This window comes from Ammospiza caudacuta, chromosome 6, assembly GCF_027887145.1.
Source record: "Ammospiza caudacuta isolate bAmmCau1 chromosome 6, bAmmCau1.pri, whole genome shotgun sequence".
In the NCBI taxonomy this organism is placed as follows: Eukaryota; Metazoa; Chordata; class Aves; order Passeriformes; family Passerellidae; genus Ammospiza; species Ammospiza caudacuta.
The window spans coordinates 31,973,770-31,992,093 of record NC_080598.1 but is presented as its reverse complement, the minus strand read 5'-3'; the positions used below and the strand labels follow the sequence as shown (position 1 = coordinate 31,992,093).

Here is an 18,324-nt window from a genome sequence, read left to right as displayed (position 1 = left end):
AAAATCTCATGTAAATAGTCCAATTTCATGGCTATTTACTGACATGTCCTCATGGCACACAGCCATCCAGAGACACCTGGACTGCCTGAGAAAGGAAGATTTAAATAAGCTGTCATGACTGCATGGTTTGTGCTCTTCCAACCGATCAAGTCCAAATGACATGGAAGTAACTTGCCAACAAAACAGCAAATACCAGCAAAGAGATGGTTAATGCAACTCCTTCCACCTGCTCTAACTGTGGGAGTCTTTCTGCTACATTTGAGATGCTTGAGCTTGGGCCCTCAGAGGACTACTCTATTTAAAATTGAATGTTAACAGGAAAAAAAAAATCTACCAGACATCAGGGTTCAAAGACAGCCAGGCTGGCTGTTGTGTACTTCACATGAAATACATATTATCTGAGATACCAAGAAGATGTGCTTCTTACCTCCTTGTCTTTAGCCCTTTTTTCGTCTATTATTTCTGGAAAGCTTCTCCTGCTTTTTATCCCTTTCTGCCAAATCTGCTACTCCACCAGTGTCAGGAAGAGAAACTCGCTCTGGGGTTGCTGCTACTGGTCTCCACCCAGTATCACACAGGACATGGACCAGGGGAACTAATTTCTGCCCCACAATTTCAATGTGTGATAGACACTCGAAATTTAGACCTGGAGGTCAAAGCAACAGATGACCTGGAGAGGATGTTGCTGCATGTCCTCAGCTAGTTCCAGCAGCCAACAATGGCTGTGTACAGCTGGGCAGATGGAAAATGAATACCGCATGATGAGTACATAATACATGTATATCATGCAAAAGGACATTATCCAACACTTCCCAGAGGTTCAGCAAGAAGCACACTTGCCAGACTGGGATAGTAGCTCTACTGCAGAGGTGTGCTCTCCCCAGCTCTGCTACATGTCTAGTAAGCAGCACTTCAGCTGGTCAACATTGAAGAGCACTCACCTACTTCAGATGGGAGAAAAATCACAGAATAGGCATTGGGTGGGAAATTCAAGTTCACCAGCTTTGCCTGAACATTCCCTAGACAAGGGGAGAAGGTGGGCAGCCCAGGGAGACCTTCCCTTGACATCCCAATGAGGGCCAGAGCTGCTTCCATCTTTTACAGGGAATAAACCTCTGCCACTGCCTGCAAAATCCCAAGTCAGTAGCAGTGACAACTCTGGCTAATATTTAAGACATACTGTGGTGCTGACTGATGTCCACAGGGACCACCAGCGTCTCACAGAGCTCACCCCAGGCACCAACTGCCATTGAGACAGGAAAGCCAGGGAGGCACATAACTGTGTGTGAGCCCAACTTCTGGAAGTCAGTTACAGAAGGACTCTTGGAAATTTGTAGCTGAACATCAGCACAGCATAGGTGACTGGCACTGTGGTTTCTTCCCTGAGTTGCTGGTATTGATCCTTATATAGTTCACTGATTGCTGGTTAATTATATGTTGCTGATAAATCAATGTGCTGCTTCAATCTTGATTTGTTTTAAACTGCATGAACCAAGCAGTTTCTCCCTGCAGCACAGCTCCTTCCCTGCAGAGCCATTCCCAGCCAGCCAGCCCACAGCCTGCACCAGGGCAATGGCTGACCCCATCCCAGGTACAAGATCTGCATTTCTCTCTCCTGACTTCCCAAGGCCCATTGGTCCCTTTCTGCTGCACACCAAGGTCCCTTTGGCCAGCAACCCACACTCCAGCATACCAACCTTCCCCCTGGACCACAGTGCATATGGGCACACCAGGACAGGGCTGCATGTTACCCTATCATCCCTGGCACGGATTACGATGCTGAACTGTCCAGTTCTTACATTGGCTTCTTAAGGCTGTGATTAGGAACTGGCTACCCATTCAGCCTCAGAGCACTGACCACTACCTTTTCAGTCTGATAGACCAGACAGCTTGTAAATTCATCTTGTATCACCTATCAAGGCTGTATCTTCCCAGTCTGGCTAAACGATGCTGTAGAACACATCAAAAACCAGAAGCCAAGATAAATGTCACCCACTGCTCCCTCCATAACCACCATCTCTGGCATATCACCACAGAAAGTCATCAGGTTAGTCAGGCATGATCTGCTATAGTAAACTCATGCTGACCGTTCCCAGTCACCTTCTGCAGCTAGAAAGAGCCCAATCTAGCATATATCCACTCCCAGCTGGTTTTCACTGTAAAAAAGCTTTTCCTTGTAGGTTCTCAGTTTAGTCAAGGCTAAAGGCAATTTAAAGTTGCCAAAGTACCCAAGCAGTCTCTGGTGAAAGGACTGAGTGAATAAGGGCTTATAGCACAAGCTGAGATGGGCACGTACCCACATCACACACCCTGACATCAGCTAACAAATAGGCTGGCAGACCCTGCCACCTTTATGGATGGGACTTCAGTCTTCACACTTCTCAGAGGTGCTCACCAGAGTCTGGCAACAGGTTCCTATTGGGTCAGTACAGGCAGCATGAGCAGAGGAAACAGTGGCATCACGTTCTGTGCACAAAAACCGTGACGTGCATGTGAGAGGAGGGAACGGTGTACCCAGATGCTGCAAAAAGGCAGAAACAGATCAACAGTTCCACAGCTGCTAAGGGGTTAGCAAGAGGTTGGTGCTTTAAATGGCAGGGCTCTGGTGAGACACTACATCCCTGCAGGAGCCTTGCAGCAATAGCTGACATTCAGACCTATGCGGGCTGCTTGGAGAGGGCTGTGGGAGCCAAGGTCAGCAATACCACAGCATGCCACAAAGCCCACCAACCCATCACTGTTCCCAAAGAGGATCAATGTGCCCCATCTGGGCATGGCAACAGAAGCATCTCAGGGGCGACCCTAGGCAGGCTTCTCCAGGGAGGCCTTTGCCCCAGCACCTGGTGCCCATGTAGAAATGAAGCCTGTGATTTTTGTTGCAGATCTGTATTCCTTATGAAGAAACTGTCTGGTTTCTAGTCCCTGCATCCCAGCTGTGTCAACCACTCTGCTCTCCAGAGCCTGTGTTTTCAAGTGAGCACCACACAAACACTCCAGTCACCCATCCAGCACTGAAGGGTGCTCGGGACCCAGGCACTCACTCCTGGCTCACTGCATGCTCCCCAAGAGCAGCACACCCCTCCTCGTGGAACAGACACCCTACTGCTGACTGTGCCAGCCCCCAAACCTGTCCAGCACAGGCCCCTCCTGGTCATGACAACCCTTTGCCCTATGCTACCTCACAGGACCACTGGCCACCAAACACAGCATGCCTATGGGCACTCACTTTTTCTCAGTACATAAAATGATTCTGCTGCTCAATTTGTTGAGTAATTTTGGATTCCCTCCATACAAAAAGAGAAATAAAACCACAAAATAGCTTTAATTGTTATGAGAAACTGCCCAGGGTAACCAAATAATGTTTCCTCAATATTCCTCAGGGTCTTTCAGTACTCTGCCTACAGGAGGTCAGATAACCTTGACTGTGCCACTGTCCCACCTCCTTGTTACAGAAAAAGCATGCAACTGCTCCTAGGGCCAAGTGAAGCATGAGCCAGCTGGTAAAAGGAGCTTCCCCAGGAACAGAAAGCCAACAAATGCACATGAGCAGTGAGCATTACTCCAGAGCTGTGGTGAAAACACAAGTCAAATGCAGCCAGTGGGAGCCTGTCTCAAGTGTTTGTCTAAGTCTCCTGTTCTGGATAAGGATATGGTGCTCAAGAGCCACCAGGATTTACACAATGATTCAGCATTTTCTTTCATACCAAAACTCTTGCTTTGCTGCACTGCTTGGAGTTGGGGATCATCATTACAGATACCTAGATGCCAAGAAGAAGGTAAATATGGGGAAGAATCTTGGTTTTCCCTTCACTTCAAGCCATGCTCAAGACCAGTGCTGCCTGAAGAACAGACGCCCTCCCAGTTTGCTGAAGCATTCACTGGCAGTAGGTAGTGGAAGTAGGTAGGCTCCACAGTGCTAGATTTTTTTCTGGGGTGGGGGAATAGAGACAGCAGAAAGAGCAGAGATCAGTTCCTCCTTCCCTTCTCTTGCCTCAGCAAGACTGAAATTTCCTTTCCTACCAGTTAGTGGAGAAGAAAATAGGAGATGAATTCCTCTCCAAGCCATTCCCACTGACCGAGGAGCCCTTGCAGAAGGAAACCCAGCCCCACACTAGAGGAGAAGACCAAGGCCCCATGGTTCTTAGCAAGGAACTCTCATCCATTTCGCATTCCAACCATGATGCTCTCTATCTGCCTTTTACCAGATTACTCAGCAATTCTCAGCAGAACTCAGCTGAGCCCTGGACACACCCCCACCAGGGCCCTGATGGCCAGTGATTCCTCATGGAACTGTCCCCAAGGAGAGAATCACAGAGATCACAGAATCAGTTAGGTTGGAAGTGACCTCTGTGATGCACTGAGTTCATCCTATGACCAAACATCGCCTTGTCACCCAGACCAGACACTAAGCTCCACTGGCCTTTCCTTAAACACCTCCAGGGATGGTGACTACACCAACACCTCCTTGCCCTTTCCACTATCCAATCACCATTTCTGTGAAGAATTCCTTCCTAAAAAAGATGTTGCACCCTAGTGCCATCTAAAAAAACTCAGCTCCCCCTGTGGAGATTCACCCCCAAAATGGCAGTCAAGGACACACGTTGGGACTCAGATCCATTGTCTTCAAGTTCAGCATGATGTTCTTCTTCCTAATGCGAGGAAACCTCGCTCATCCACTGTCTCTATCATCTCTCAAAGGTCCTTGTCTCATATTCCAGAGGTGTCCAACTCCCTTAGAGCTCTGGGATCTGAGGGCAAAAAGACACTTGGAGGCTGACAGACAGCAACTCAACAGTACCTACAGCAACTACAATCCTGTGACAGGTAGATGAGTTTACTCATGCGGGTGGATGAGCTTTCTGTGAGAGCCATCTGAGGCTGCTGAACTTACTACAGCAGGATTGGGGCAGCCCAATCTTGGCAGAGCATCGTCAGTCCTCTCTGGACTAGGGCTACTCTTCAATCACAAGGCAGACAATGCTGTTTCCCAGCTGACTTCTACTGTGGGTCAGGAAATTCCCCCACAGGATTTCCTTGGGTACTTGAAAGTCACACCAACACCCCACCCTGTTCTCCCTCTACAGTCTTCTGCAGATTGACTGAAGCTGATGCCTCTTGTGAGAATTAATTGGAAATACAGTATCCCACAGAAGTCCTCTACGTGGTGGTCAGTGTTCCTCACTTCTAGTCTAAAACCTTTTGAGATGCTGCAATGCTGTGGTTCACACCAGGGAAACTCATTTCAACTGGTGGTACAATTGCTCTTCCTCCCACAACATCCTAACTTGTACTGAAATCTTACAAACTACCAGCAGAATGGTAGCACATTGCCTATTATGGACCTCAATCCCTGCAGCGCACACTGTATCACTGGCTATAACTACACAATAAGGGGCAAAAAGACAAGTTTAAAGGCATAAAGAAAACCTCCCAGTCTTTAAAATTCCCAAGCAGCTTTAGAGAAGATGACAAAGGTGCAGGTGAACTGCCCTGGTTGGAATGGCCTGAAGGCTGGGGAGAGAAATGCGGGTGCAGTGATGCTCACATGCTGCTAACAGGTTTATTCTGCTGGCAGGGATTCCCTTCAGAAGCATTTGGGTAAGCACTGTACACCACCGAGTTCAATCTGTGCTAAGCAGATTAGTTCCTTACCGGTGAAAGGTTCTGGGCAGCAGCAGACAGTTGCTCACCATGTGATATGAGGGGGCTGTCATTATGTTTCATAGATATGATATAATTATATGCTCCCTGGAGGGTACTTCTAATTGAATTATAGGGTGTCTCACAAGTATTCTGGGCAGCAGTTCGAGGAAGCTCTCACCGCCCAAAACAAGACAGAGATACCCTTTCATTCCATTAGATGTTCTCTCCAGGGAGCAGGCCATTACCTTATACAGCAATTCATTTTAAAAAATCATCTCCCCCCATCAAATTGAAAGAAAGGTACCCTTAGCAGAAGTTTGTTGATGCTGCATACTTGTTCCTCTCCTCCACAACCTCACAGCCCTGAGAAACTCCTTTGCTTGCCACCAGGACAGCCCTACACCACAAGGGAGAAATCCCTTGCCAACAGCAGTCACCATTCCCTGCCCAGGCAACTGCCGGGCTCCATTCTCAGAGTGGGGACAGGAAACACGGCGCCACATGAGGTATGACACGTCAGGCTACGTGCACGAGGGAATCTCAGTCTTCTTTAGAAAGACTCCAAGAAGCTGTCTCCAAAGGCATTTGGAGGGCATTGAATGCCCTTGTCTCAGGCTAGGGCATTCATGGACTCCAGTCAATACAGCATATGCTGGGAAAGGTCTTCCCTCAGCCTGCTCCTCCATTTGTCCTGCCTTCAAATGCCCCAGAGCTGTGAAAGACCACCCTGGCCCCTCAGAGCCAGACAGAGTGACCCCAGCACAAAGCAGCTTCTTCCCCTGAGGCTGGCCATGCTTCCATTGCCTGGGCACCCAAAGCCAGTGGCCTATTTCATCCTTGGACTTTGCTCTTCATTTTAGTCTGGACTCACTGAGTTTTTCTGTCATCAACCAGATCTTCCCAGGAGAGCTGCAGCACCAGGCTAGCAAAGACAGCTGCCCTGCTGCCTCTGCACCATGGCACCTCACCTCCTTCAGGTGATGCTTTTGGCCTTCTGGATGGCCAAAAGCACTGCACAGGAACACAGAGGGGTTCTACTACTCCACACAGAGCTTAGAGAAGAAAAAACCCACCTGTCACTTACTGATGTTCTCCCAGCACTTCAAGCAGCAGATCCTTTGCTCTTTACCCTCTCTCCTGGGCACTGTGCTCCAAGAAAACCACTCTGCACTTCTCTCCTGCTCGGCCTCTGCTGTCTACAGCTTACTGTCAAGCCAGGGGGGATGTCACACTGTTATGCTGGTTTTTGCTGCCCCATACCATATAAAGGATGGGTTAATGAGGCCTCTGACTTTTTTTTTTGTCAGTACCTCAAGGGAAAGCCAGCACCAGCTGCCCACCACAAAGTCTAATGACCTACTGAAGCTGCCATCAGCCCTGACTCCCACAGACCATGTCTAGCACTGCTCCACTTCTCAGGCCACAAAAAGAGCAAGAAAGACAATTATGTCAAGAATTTGCTAATCACAGAAAATTAGGACTTTGCAATAGGACAGGCACCATGCCACTGAGACAGTGTGCTCAACTCCTCATGCTTTCCCAGTGCTACAGCCTCTCACACCAGCAGTAGCCAGGCTCCTCCCTGGCTTTCAGGACCCTGTCACAGCTTTCAGGTACGGGTCTGAAGGATCCAGCTGATGAAACCCTGGGAGCCCAGCTACTAGGCAAGCAGTTATTGCTCATACATGGTCAGCTTACCGTGCTCCTGCATTATTCAGAGTTCTGCCCACCTCTGGTGGTGTTAGCTAACAGGACACATCTGGGAAAAACTGCCAATTCACATGTTCCCTCTTCCCAGTTACAACACAGAATGAGAAAACTACTGTGAGCTACCAAAGCCCGCCACAACACACCCCAAAAGTAACCATTTCTGATGTCTTAGAAAACAGAGCATTTGATATCTTGCAAAGCCAATGCACTGGTCCCAGCACATCCTTTCTAAACAGCATTGTGATCTAGTTGTCTTTACTGAGGGAAACGGGAATAGCAGTATTAAACCAAAACTCTCAAGCAGATGACGCAAAGGAGAGACCAACCCAGGAGGGAAAACAGATAAAGCACAGGTAAGTGGAGCAAAATTTCTATGTTAAACATTGATCATTTTATCACCCTTTTCTCTTTAAATGATAAAAATCAAGCAGCACAGTGCTCAGGTAGGTAATTTTCTGAGAGCAGGACACATTTGGCTTGCTGATCTCATGGAAAGAAAAATAGATGCACAAAAGGTAATTCCTAACCCATTTCACTTTAACAACATACTTTTACATATATCACTAAAGAGGTGCAGCAGGAGATAAAACATCAACGACACACTCAGCCAAACAGCCACAGCACAGGCAGGAGCAACCACTCCTGGAATCTCTTTAGAGAGGTGAACAGGGAAGAAAGAAGAAGTCTCTTTCTTGCCCAGCACAGGAAACACCAAAGGAGATTTTCCACCATCTAACAAAAGGAGCAGGAGAACAGAGCCATGGCTTTTGCTCACATGGAGTAGAGCATCAAGTCCTGGTCTGCTTTTAACACCCAGAAGGTCTCCACATGAGGATGTGGAAGGAGAGAGGCAGGATAAGCAGGAGCTGTTAGGAATGTGCTGTTCAGAGGAATGTTTCCAGTTACTGCAGTCCACATCTGGGGCTGCACCATGCTCCACATGAAGCTGCTCAGGCTTTGCGGCACCTCAGCAGATGTCTCCACCGGCCTCCTAAGGACAGTTCCTGTAAAGCCTGGCAGGAAGAACTGGTGCTATCTGACATTCAGACTTCTATCTCACTGCCCTTCCAGCACAATTCACCTAAAGGGTCCGATCCAGGAAGCAGCCAGTGCCTGCTCAACGCCAGGACTGACTTCAGCTACAATGCTCTCAGCAATACATGCTGGCACCCAGCACCCAGGCAGAGACTTGAGGGGCCTCATCTGTCAACAGCCCATCTGCTAAGACAGCTGTAAATATGTATGAGTCCACATTCCTCCCAGCTTTAATCTCCTGTTTTCACTGAAGCTAAATGGAAGATGAACTTGGTCCCTGGTGCTTCAATCAGCCAGCATAGCAAATTCTTTTATCACCTTTTTTCCTGACATGAAGTAAATAAAAACCAAATCACACTGCTAGCAACAGGTAAATCAGCTCTTATTTGAAACCACTGCCATCTTGCACCACGAGCAGCTCCTCTTTAATCACATCAAAAACATGCTGAAGGACCTCTGGGTGGGGATACTTTAGACACTGTTGTTCTCTTCATCTCATTTACAGAAGGATAAGCCCATACTTAACACAAATTCTACTGACACTCTGATTTGTTAGAAGTCAGAGTCACAGACACTTTATAATGATGCCATAAATAGCATTCCCACTGTTGGCTTTCCAAAAAACTCCCAGCACATATGATGGGATGTCCATCAAGCTTGCCACCAGCATCTCTTCTTAATCCCCTGAAGCTTCATCATTCAAACTGTGCTTTCTCCTTCTTCTTTACATGTGGGAAACAAATACTGCCTGTGCCTCTAACCCTCTGTGTAGACAGCATGACCTCTAAGTTACTCGTTTTGCAAAGGTGCTCCACTCAGTAAGGCATGAGTCAGTGTGAGTTAAGCAGGCAAAACCACAGTAAACTTGTTTTATCTTGGACCAGTTCTGGTCCTTTGTTTGTTTTTAAATCCAAAACTTGGTTGTGTCATTTGTCAAGGTGAATTTCCCTGTGTTTGCCCTAAACTAGGAATTTCACTGCCCTCTCCTATACATTGCAGAATGTCCATTTGAAGGGCCTTCTTGAAGAATCCATAAGCTTCCCAGGAGCTGCTGAAGAGCTGATCTCTGCCACGTGCCTCAGTTTTGAGCTGGAGTCCCAGGCCTCCCCCATTTAACACTGTCACATAATGCCTCTGGGCAAGAAGTCACAGTCCCTGAGACAGGATGTTGCTTGTCCTTCATGGACAGAGGGCAAGTATATCCCCTGACACCTGCCAACAGGACTATCTGGGAAGGTAAAGGTCAGCTCAGGGCTTCTCTTCCCAGTGCGGTGTCAAGGTCTCACATTTCTGCAGGCTGGTTTTACAGACATTCCAGAAACAGTCCCCTGACACCTTACACTAATCCCCTGCAGGTCACATCACCTAGACTTCACAGTGGGACAGACTGTAGCAGAAATTAAAGCATCTGTGCATGTATGTAAAGGAATTCAGTTAAATTAAATACTGCTGAGATACTGCTAAGAAAACTGACAGGAGAATTTCACAGCAAAAAGCAAATACAACAGCCTTTATCAATGGCAAAATAGTGGGGCGCAAGTTTGCTTAACTTGAGGGCGTCTGCTACTGTTTTGCTTTAATGTGAATTAAAATAGAGATCAAGAACTTCTAATTTAACTGTAGAAGCAGGAAAAGAAAGCCAGAGGGTGCCTACCTACTAATAGAGACAAACTAGAGAAAAGTTTAGAGGATTCAATCTCAGTAGGCTGTAATGGGAAGGAAGCATTCCCTCCTGAGAGAAGGAAACCATCAGCCTCACACAACAAATTCTCATTGCCTGGAGTCCCACTAATAAGTCTTATTTTTTTGAAGGCTGTCTTCTCAGAACCAGAGCCTTAGGGTCAATGTATGGTGTATGACAGCTATTGAATAAGATTTCAGATTCAAGTACCAAAATAATTTTGTTATTACCTTGGTCATTAATTGGCGTAATCACAGCTGATATAAATAAAGCAAAGTCTGCTGATGCAGCAGACCTCCATGTCATGTAGCCAAAATTTAATTTAGGAAAATGAACATCCAAAACTGCAGCTCCTGTTGTCAGCTTGGGGGAATAGTGAGATATTCCAGTTACTGCCTACACCTGTACCATCCTGACTCTCAACAGCTGAAGAGAGGTCAGTGAATCTGCAAAAATTCAATGTGGTCCTGAGTAATGCAAAACTATAAGCTTGATGCACACAGACCTTCTCTGGATAGAGCACAGGTCAGCAGTTCAGGGAGATCAGTTTTTATTCGTGTCTTTGCTTTTCATCTGGTCGGTAATCCAGAAGGAAGACAAGTCACTTTCTCTGTATTTTTTCCACATCTGCAAAATGGGAATACTGTCTCTCAATCTCCTTTGCAAAGTGCTAGGAGATCTACTGAAGAAATACCAAACAAAAGAGCTAAGTATCAATAATAGCATTCCCCTCAAAATGACACAACCATAACTGTGTAGGTGATCAAATTAAAAAATTAGGTTGACGGTTTCCTCAAGTGCTGCATGGCAAAAAGGAAGGCCAACTAAGGGTGCTAAACCTCAGCGTGACATCCTTCAAGCAGAAAACCAACACTCCCTTTTCTCCCCCATCACCATGACCAGATCTGCTGGAAGAAGCCAAGAGCCATCATGGCAGGCAAGAGAGCAAGGGGTTAAGGCCCAGGGTCTCTGTGTCCAACCCCTGTTAGACAGGAGGGGGAAAGGAGGGGAAAGGGATACTGACCTTCCTACCAAACAAGGGTGGCACAACACACAGGAGAGAGGGCAGCAGCACCAGCATGTGCTGTCTGCCCTGGGGCAACTGTTAACCAACAGCCTTGGGGCACAGCACCAAGGTGACCTTGATGCAGACAGGACCACCTCCAGCCACCACATGCACACAAAGACATGCATTTCATGAGCCCCCTGCCAGAAAGTGCCTGAAGCCCCCAACATGAGGATGATTTTTCACTGCACAGTGCCATGGCAGCCCTTTGGAAGACCAGCATTACCAAACTAAGCACATCCTGGGAGACAGCCCAAGGCTCACAGTGATTCATGGTGCAGACACAGCCATGCACACAGCAGCCTGTGGGATTCTCTGGGGAGAAGCAGACAAGGAGAGGCAACATGCAACTTGCACGACATCCTACCCAAATCCTGAAGGGAAGGAACAGTATCTCACTGCCTATCAAGGCAGTGTCCCCATATGTTTGTCTCCAGCAGTCTCTGTATAAAAGGAGTAGACAGCCCTTCTGATACCAAGCACTCTGCCGAACACACACATAGATAAGGGACTCTAGGTTCCCATATGCTACCAAAGTTTAGCCAAGCTGACTTGGAAAGAGGCTGTGCAGCCCATTGAATACCAGTTCAACACCACAGCATCTCTCAATAGCCTTCCTGAGCCACAGGCAACACTCTGCAAAGGCTACAGGCAAATAGCTGTAATTCTAGTAGCCTGCAAGTCCTGCAAGCAACTTAGCAAGCAACAAAGGCATCTAGTAAGCCTTAAGTCAGTACAGCTGCTGCAAGTGACAGGGCCACAGCAGATCCTCATTATTGTCTAACATATCAGCTAGCCATTGGTAACTTGTGTATCTTTCCAAACATTCTAAAACAAGACACAGACAAATTTCCATATGAATTTCAACAGTTTTAAACAGACGAAACAATTTAAACAGAGAAAATTTAAATTAAATTTAATGACTTGATAGGAGCTCTCTTTCTAATGTAAAAAAAAAAACATCCTTTAAAACTCAATGCATTTTTTTGCTTCTGGCTCTTAATGATTTCTTTATTGCTGAGACATGATAAAGCAGCAGGGTCAATCATTCTTCTACATTTTCATACCTTCAAGAACCTAACATTTATTTCCATACAAAATAATTTAAAATAAAACTATTCAGTAATTTTGCCAAAAAAAAAAAAAGAAGCTTTTGGGTTGATTGATCCTTTTGGTCAACAAGAGAGCTAGGATTCCACTTTAGCTGCTTAGTTTATATCTGGCCCTCATTGGAACAGGAATTCAGAAATAAAAAATGTATTGAAAAGGAGGCAGCATAATCAAATATTTGAGATTTGAACAACTCCCTTCTCAACAGACAACAGCATTCAAGATTATATGGCTTGATTCACAGCTATCCAACACTCAAACACACCCATGCATACATACAAACACACACACTCTGCATAGAACCATATTTCAGTAATAGTGGCATTGTTTCAATACCCCTCGTCTCAGCCTGCATTCTCAGCATCTTCTCTTGTGCTCCCACCCAAAAGTGAGTAAGGAAACTTTGACTGCGTTAGTCTAGAAAGAATCACAGAGGCAATAAGCAAGACCCGCTGGCAGGACCCATTTCCCTCTTGTTCTGTAAAGCTCAAATCAACTCAGCTTTTTTTTGGTCCCATATATTTTAGGGAAAGCCTCTCAAAACCACTCGCGAGACTGTTTGTTTTGTCCTGTTATATCTAAGTGAAGGCCTGTTCCCCCTTTAGTTTAGTTTCCAGAGAAAGTCCTTATCCTTGGCCCTCGGGATCTGGTAGGTGGCAGCACTTCTCCTACAGTTTGATATCAGGGGTGCTGTGTAATCCAATCCCCCCCCCCAAATTAATTTAGCCATTGCTACACTTCAGGAGGCCGACCTACAAACTGCTTACAGATTGCCTGCTGCTGCACAATGTGAGTTTTTAAGTTCATGTGATAGAGAACAAGCTGAGAGCATGAACTGAAGCTTTGCTCTCCTTTAGTTTACACAGATCAGTGCTTCTCTGTGCCTGCAGTTCTGCAGATCCTTAGCATATGTGCATAGCCACGGCAAAGCTCAGCACTGTCTTACGTGTTTGCAAGATGCTGTTAAATAATTTGTCTCCTCCACAAGTCAAAAAATCTTATCAAAGTGACTCCATGAGAAGACTGTGAAGGTTAAGGCAGTGAGGTGGACATGCTGGTGTAGGAGTTTTACACCAGCATGGAAACTAGAGCCCAAATTCCATTTTTCTTAGGCAAGGATCTAAACAGTAGGCTGAAGTGGGGAGCACGTTAACTTCTCGCTGCTTTCTGCCTCCCACTGTATTGCCTGCTGACTGTCTTAGTCTCCCTGCTGTCCTCTCTGTTCTGTACTGAGCTTGGTGGACTCCTGGTTCCCCCTTCAGTGTGCAGGGGATGTCAATACCTCGTGGTGAATCCCCTCAGTGGCAAGGCATCTAAGAGGCAGACTCAAATATTTAGCCAGGCATAGCTCTGGCTATTTGGTGACCCAGTGTCTTCAGACAGCCTTGTACCAAGCAATTCTGTGACTCATGCACTGCCCTCTGGGTCAGTGAAACTGTACCAAACACCCTATCCACCCATCTTCCCAAACTGGGCTAAGCAAACTGTTTGTTGGAATAGCAGCATTATGGGTCTGAAGTCCAAAATTCAGATTTAAATCACTTCAAATTTATTTGTAGCCTAAATAATAGGTATAATATCAAAATTATTTTTCTGCATTCAGATTTAGAAAGCAGAGAAGGAAGAAAATATTAAACCCACCTACTACTGCTTCCAGGTTTCCACAGCTGCTACAACCTGGACTTCAAAGAGGAGCTGGCAAAATGCAGCAACTGACCTGTGTTCGCTGAATTTAAAGGCCAAAGACTGATTACTGAAAATTACCTCCATGCTTCCAGACTAAAATTCCATTCCTATAATTCCTGGAGGTATGAATAAAGGAGTAAATAGGGAGTGAATAAAGATATGCGCTGGCTGATATCATCTCCCTCCCTGTTAGGCATATTAGCTTGATTAAATGCAATGTTGAGCCACTACACTAATTCCAGCTTCAAAATAAATTAAAATCTGCTAGCCACATGATCTTCACGGCCACTGAGGCTAGTGGGCTTTGTTCTCAGTAGGCTTCTGATGCAGAAGTGAAAGTCTCATTAATGCATCAGGTGTGGCCACCATTTTAAATACACTACAAATGTCCTGTCTATGCTCTACGCCACTGCTGGGTCAAAAACTACAGTGTTAAGCAACTTACACATACTTGTTTTCTGGACTGCCTTTTTTTTATTGGAGTCTGTGCCACAAGGTTCTGCTGAAAACAATTTGTTTTAACCCAAGTGAAGCAACTCTGTAGGTATGCTCTGACCTTCTGTCACACTTTTCAAAGACAAAAAGAAGTCTTCCATTAGCCAGCACATGAGAGAAAGGGAGTACAGCTCTGAGTACTCTCTGTTACCCCAGATCTGCTGGCCTTTCAGTGATGGTCTTCTTCAAGCAAGGAAAGTCTCTGCTTCAAGACCTGGCTAAAGCAAAGTAGTACCCATCATATTTTAGGTAGCCTGCTCACAAGAGACTGTAACCACAAACCTAACATTCTTCTTTGCTTTCTCCACAGAAATTAGCTTGTGGTTCAGCTAAGCAGACTGACCTGCATGGTCCATCTTCTCAAAAAGGCCAGATTAGGACAGCTGACCCCCTTCCAGCTCTGACACTGGCTGAATCCAGCCAACAGGAGCTTCTCTTCCTCTAACAGGAAGAACATATACTTATAATCAAGCATCAAGACTGTGGATATTAGCTGGATTAAACGGTTTAGTGGGCTAAAACAGAAGGGCCTATCAAATTAGGACATACCTACTTTGCAGAATTTAATATATTAACATCCTTCTGGGCACATCCTTGGGAGGTTTGGTACAAATATTTCCTTTCTCTGATGTCAGATGCAAGCCACACAATTCTTCCTGTGATAGATCAAGTGATTAGATTTTAACAAAAGGAACTAGGCACTTAGGACTTTTAGCATCAGGCTCACACCTTTGTCCTTCTCCCTGCTCAACTAAGGGACTTTTCTCATTCCTCACTTTTGTTAACAACAGGTACTTAGAGCAATTAGACATTATCGCCTCTCTGATCTTTATTACTTCCTAGCTTAGCATCAGCTACTTAGTATGCAATAAAAAAAGCTGAATTAATAGGATGGGTGCTGCTTCCCTTCTTTATTCTGTATGAAAACACTGGGTCATGGAGCCACATGGGCAGGCTGTGATCTGTAATGCTTTAGACCATACTTGCCATTTGCCACAGTATTTTATAAGGGGGAAAAAACCACAGGTAGCAAATGAACAGACATACAGCGATCATAGAGAAGGTGATGTAGGAAATATAGGTAGACTATAGAGTCATAAAAGCTGCAGGGATTTCAGGTTCAGCAGAATAGCTTTGCAGCTGTGCCTGTGCTGGGAATTAGCTGCCACAAAGACCTGCCAGTTGCACAGGCAAGCCTAGGGACACAGGTATGAAGTATCGCTCATGTGAAAATAAAATCCAAGGACTACTGAGCAGCTCTTGCATGCCTGGGAATAATTGTTATGAACCTTTAATCTAGGGATTGCAACAAAGTTCTGTGTTCCCTATGTTTGGTGCTCAAAAAGAGGCTTTCCCGTATTTGCCCAGCCAAGTAAAACCTCATCTTTTTCCTTCTCTCTCTACCTTAACTCTCCATTAACCCTTAGCTTTATTACAGGATCTCAGAGAATTATATATTTCCTTCCTATCCCTGATCCCCAGTATTTCTAAGCCTCAGTTTGTCATTCCCAAGAGGGAAGGGACAAGAGCTTTGAGCTCTTAAATCCTGCTGTCGGCTCTTGCCTGATAGAGGTAAGTAGGGAAACTGATAGAAAGCTGAAGAAAAGGAGCCTGTCCCTTGTCAGCATTCACCTGTAATGGACTCAAAATGTGGGGTTAAATACCATAACTAGACCCGAGAACAGAAATGAATGGGGTACTTACACAGTTTCATCATTCTTGAACTCCAACTCCCCATAAGTGTCTTCAAAGTCTTCGCCACCTCCTTTTGCTGTCCCTTCTACTGTCCTAAATGGCACTATGACTGTACCCCGCGCACCTGATGTCCTTAGGACTTTGACTTCCATCACACCAATGCTCTCACTGACGTGTATAATGTCACACTCAAATGTGAAGATGCCAGCGTGGTCATCATCCAGGATAGTCACTGTGGCCACACAAGGAGAAGCCAACATGGCCTTTGGGTATGGGGAGTTACTGAGCTCTGGAGGCTCCTCACTCTCCACCACACGGAGATTACTGAGCCGCACAAAGAAATGCTCATCTTCCTCAAAGATGTCATCATCAATAATTCCCACAGAGAACTCCTTCTGGGTCTCCCCGGATTTCAAGACAACAGTTCCCTCTGTGAACTCATAGTCAGCACCAGCATTGGCAGAGCCATCCTCTGTTTTATAGTCCACATAGATGGTCTTGGACATGTCCCCTCCTTTCCGCACCACTGTCAGGAGAACAGCACCACAGTTCTCAAGACACTGGTAGGAGCATGGGTCAAAATAAATTTTGGAGATGAATTCCTCGGGTTCTTCTGGCCGTACCTCATGCAAGCTAGTGGTTCTCTTGGCTTGCTCAGCTGCATGCTTTTTCAGAATATTGCCAGCTCCTGTCATCATCCTGGTTGCTTGAATGCGATAAAAGGCTCTGCTCTTCTGCTGATGAGACAAGGCATAGTAGTTGGCCATCTCCACCAGCTGGTCCAAGTCCTTTTCTGGGTGCTTTTGCTTCAGGTCCTTTAGGATCCGGATCATCTCTTTGCGAGATTCATCTACCTCCTTCCCCTCCACAGTCACTAAGTTCCCATCTAGAAAGTGAGAGTTCATCATCTTGCCATCCATCTCAATTCCCTTAGGGTGATCACCTTCTGATTCTATGATAATGCCCCTGTGCTTATCAGTACGGTACTTTTTGTGCATATACTTGTAGAAAAGCAGACGTCTATCTGCTATCCAAGCCAGAACGACACAAAGTGGAAAGAAAAACAGCGTGAGCAGGCCTTCCCAAACCTGAACCACACCTGGAGAGAAGACAGCAAGGATCATGTATAACCAGATGTAAGCAAAGATGCTCCATGCAGCTGTGACAAAGAAAACCCTCAGGTGTTTTATCTTCCTGGTTTCCCCATCAGGGATCACATAGACACAGATGGCAATGATGATAAACATATTGAAAGCAGCGCTGCCAACAATTGTAGATGGCCCCAGGTCTCCAGCCATGAATCCATGCCCACACACTTCTATCAGAGACAAGAGGATCTCGGGAGCAGAGGAGCCCAGAGCCATGAGGGTCAAGTTCGAAACAGTTTCATTCCAAATCCGAATCGTGGTTGTTGTGGTCTCTCCATTGGGTTTCTTAATTGTTATTTCTTTCTCCTGTGATGTAATGACCTCTATAGATGCCATGAAACGATCTGCAATGATGGAGACTCCAAGGAACATGTAGATCAGCGCTACAAAGTATACAATAACACGGGCAATTTTGTCCCCAAGGGATGGGTTTTCTGGGTACCATATTGGCAGGATAACACCCTCCTTGCAGTCAAAAGATCCTGAACACGAGCTGTTTTGTACTGTACTGGTTGAGTCTCCCGTCAGGCCAGCATCCACCTGCAAACCATGCAAAAACAGCACAAAAGTAACCAGCCCAAAATGGAGGAAGGCCGAGGTGACAGGCTGCAAGCTTAACCACGCCATACACAAGATGCAACTTCCACTGTGTAGATCCAAAAAGGCCGAGAACCTGAAACAAACAAAACAGAGAGGGGGGAGGGAAGCATGAGAGAGAAGGAAGATGCAACATTTACCCAAACGCACTTCAGTATCTCACCACTGAAGAGTACTGGTAGAGATGTATGGGCTGTCTCTCTGCCACTTTGAAGAAGGTATTTAGCAGGGACTCTAACAAACTGCAGCATTTACATGCTCTGCAGATCAACTGCTAGAAAAGTAATTCAGAGGAAAAGTATGTGTGTGTGTATATATATATATAAGCTCATTCCTGACCTACATCATGTGCAACAGAACCTAACGCTCAGCTACCACTCACCTAGTGATGCCATGGTGATCCTCAGTGCACAGCACTTCAACTCAGCACAAGCTGTCAAACCTAAGGACCCCCTGAC

The 18,324-nt window shown here is 46.0% G+C and overlaps 1 protein-coding gene across 7 annotated transcripts in view; it reads right to left on the bottom strand.

The window, feature by feature from the left end:
• Positions 1–17,911, bottom strand: part of SLC8A3 (solute carrier family 8 member A3) — a 91,616-nt gene extending 73,705 nt beyond the window's left edge. For 6 of the 7 annotated variants that reach the window (XM_058807101.1, XM_058807097.1, XM_058807102.1 and 3 more), the window contains exon 1: positions 16,131–17,896. In XM_058807101.1, coding sequence (XP_058663084.1) covers positions 16,131–17,896 — 1,766 coding nt within the window. Of the gene's footprint in view, positions 1–16,130 lie in introns of all 7 variants that reach the window. The other variant, XM_058807103.1, reaches the window with a different exon arrangement.
• Positions 17,912–18,324: the final 413 nt, after the last annotated feature.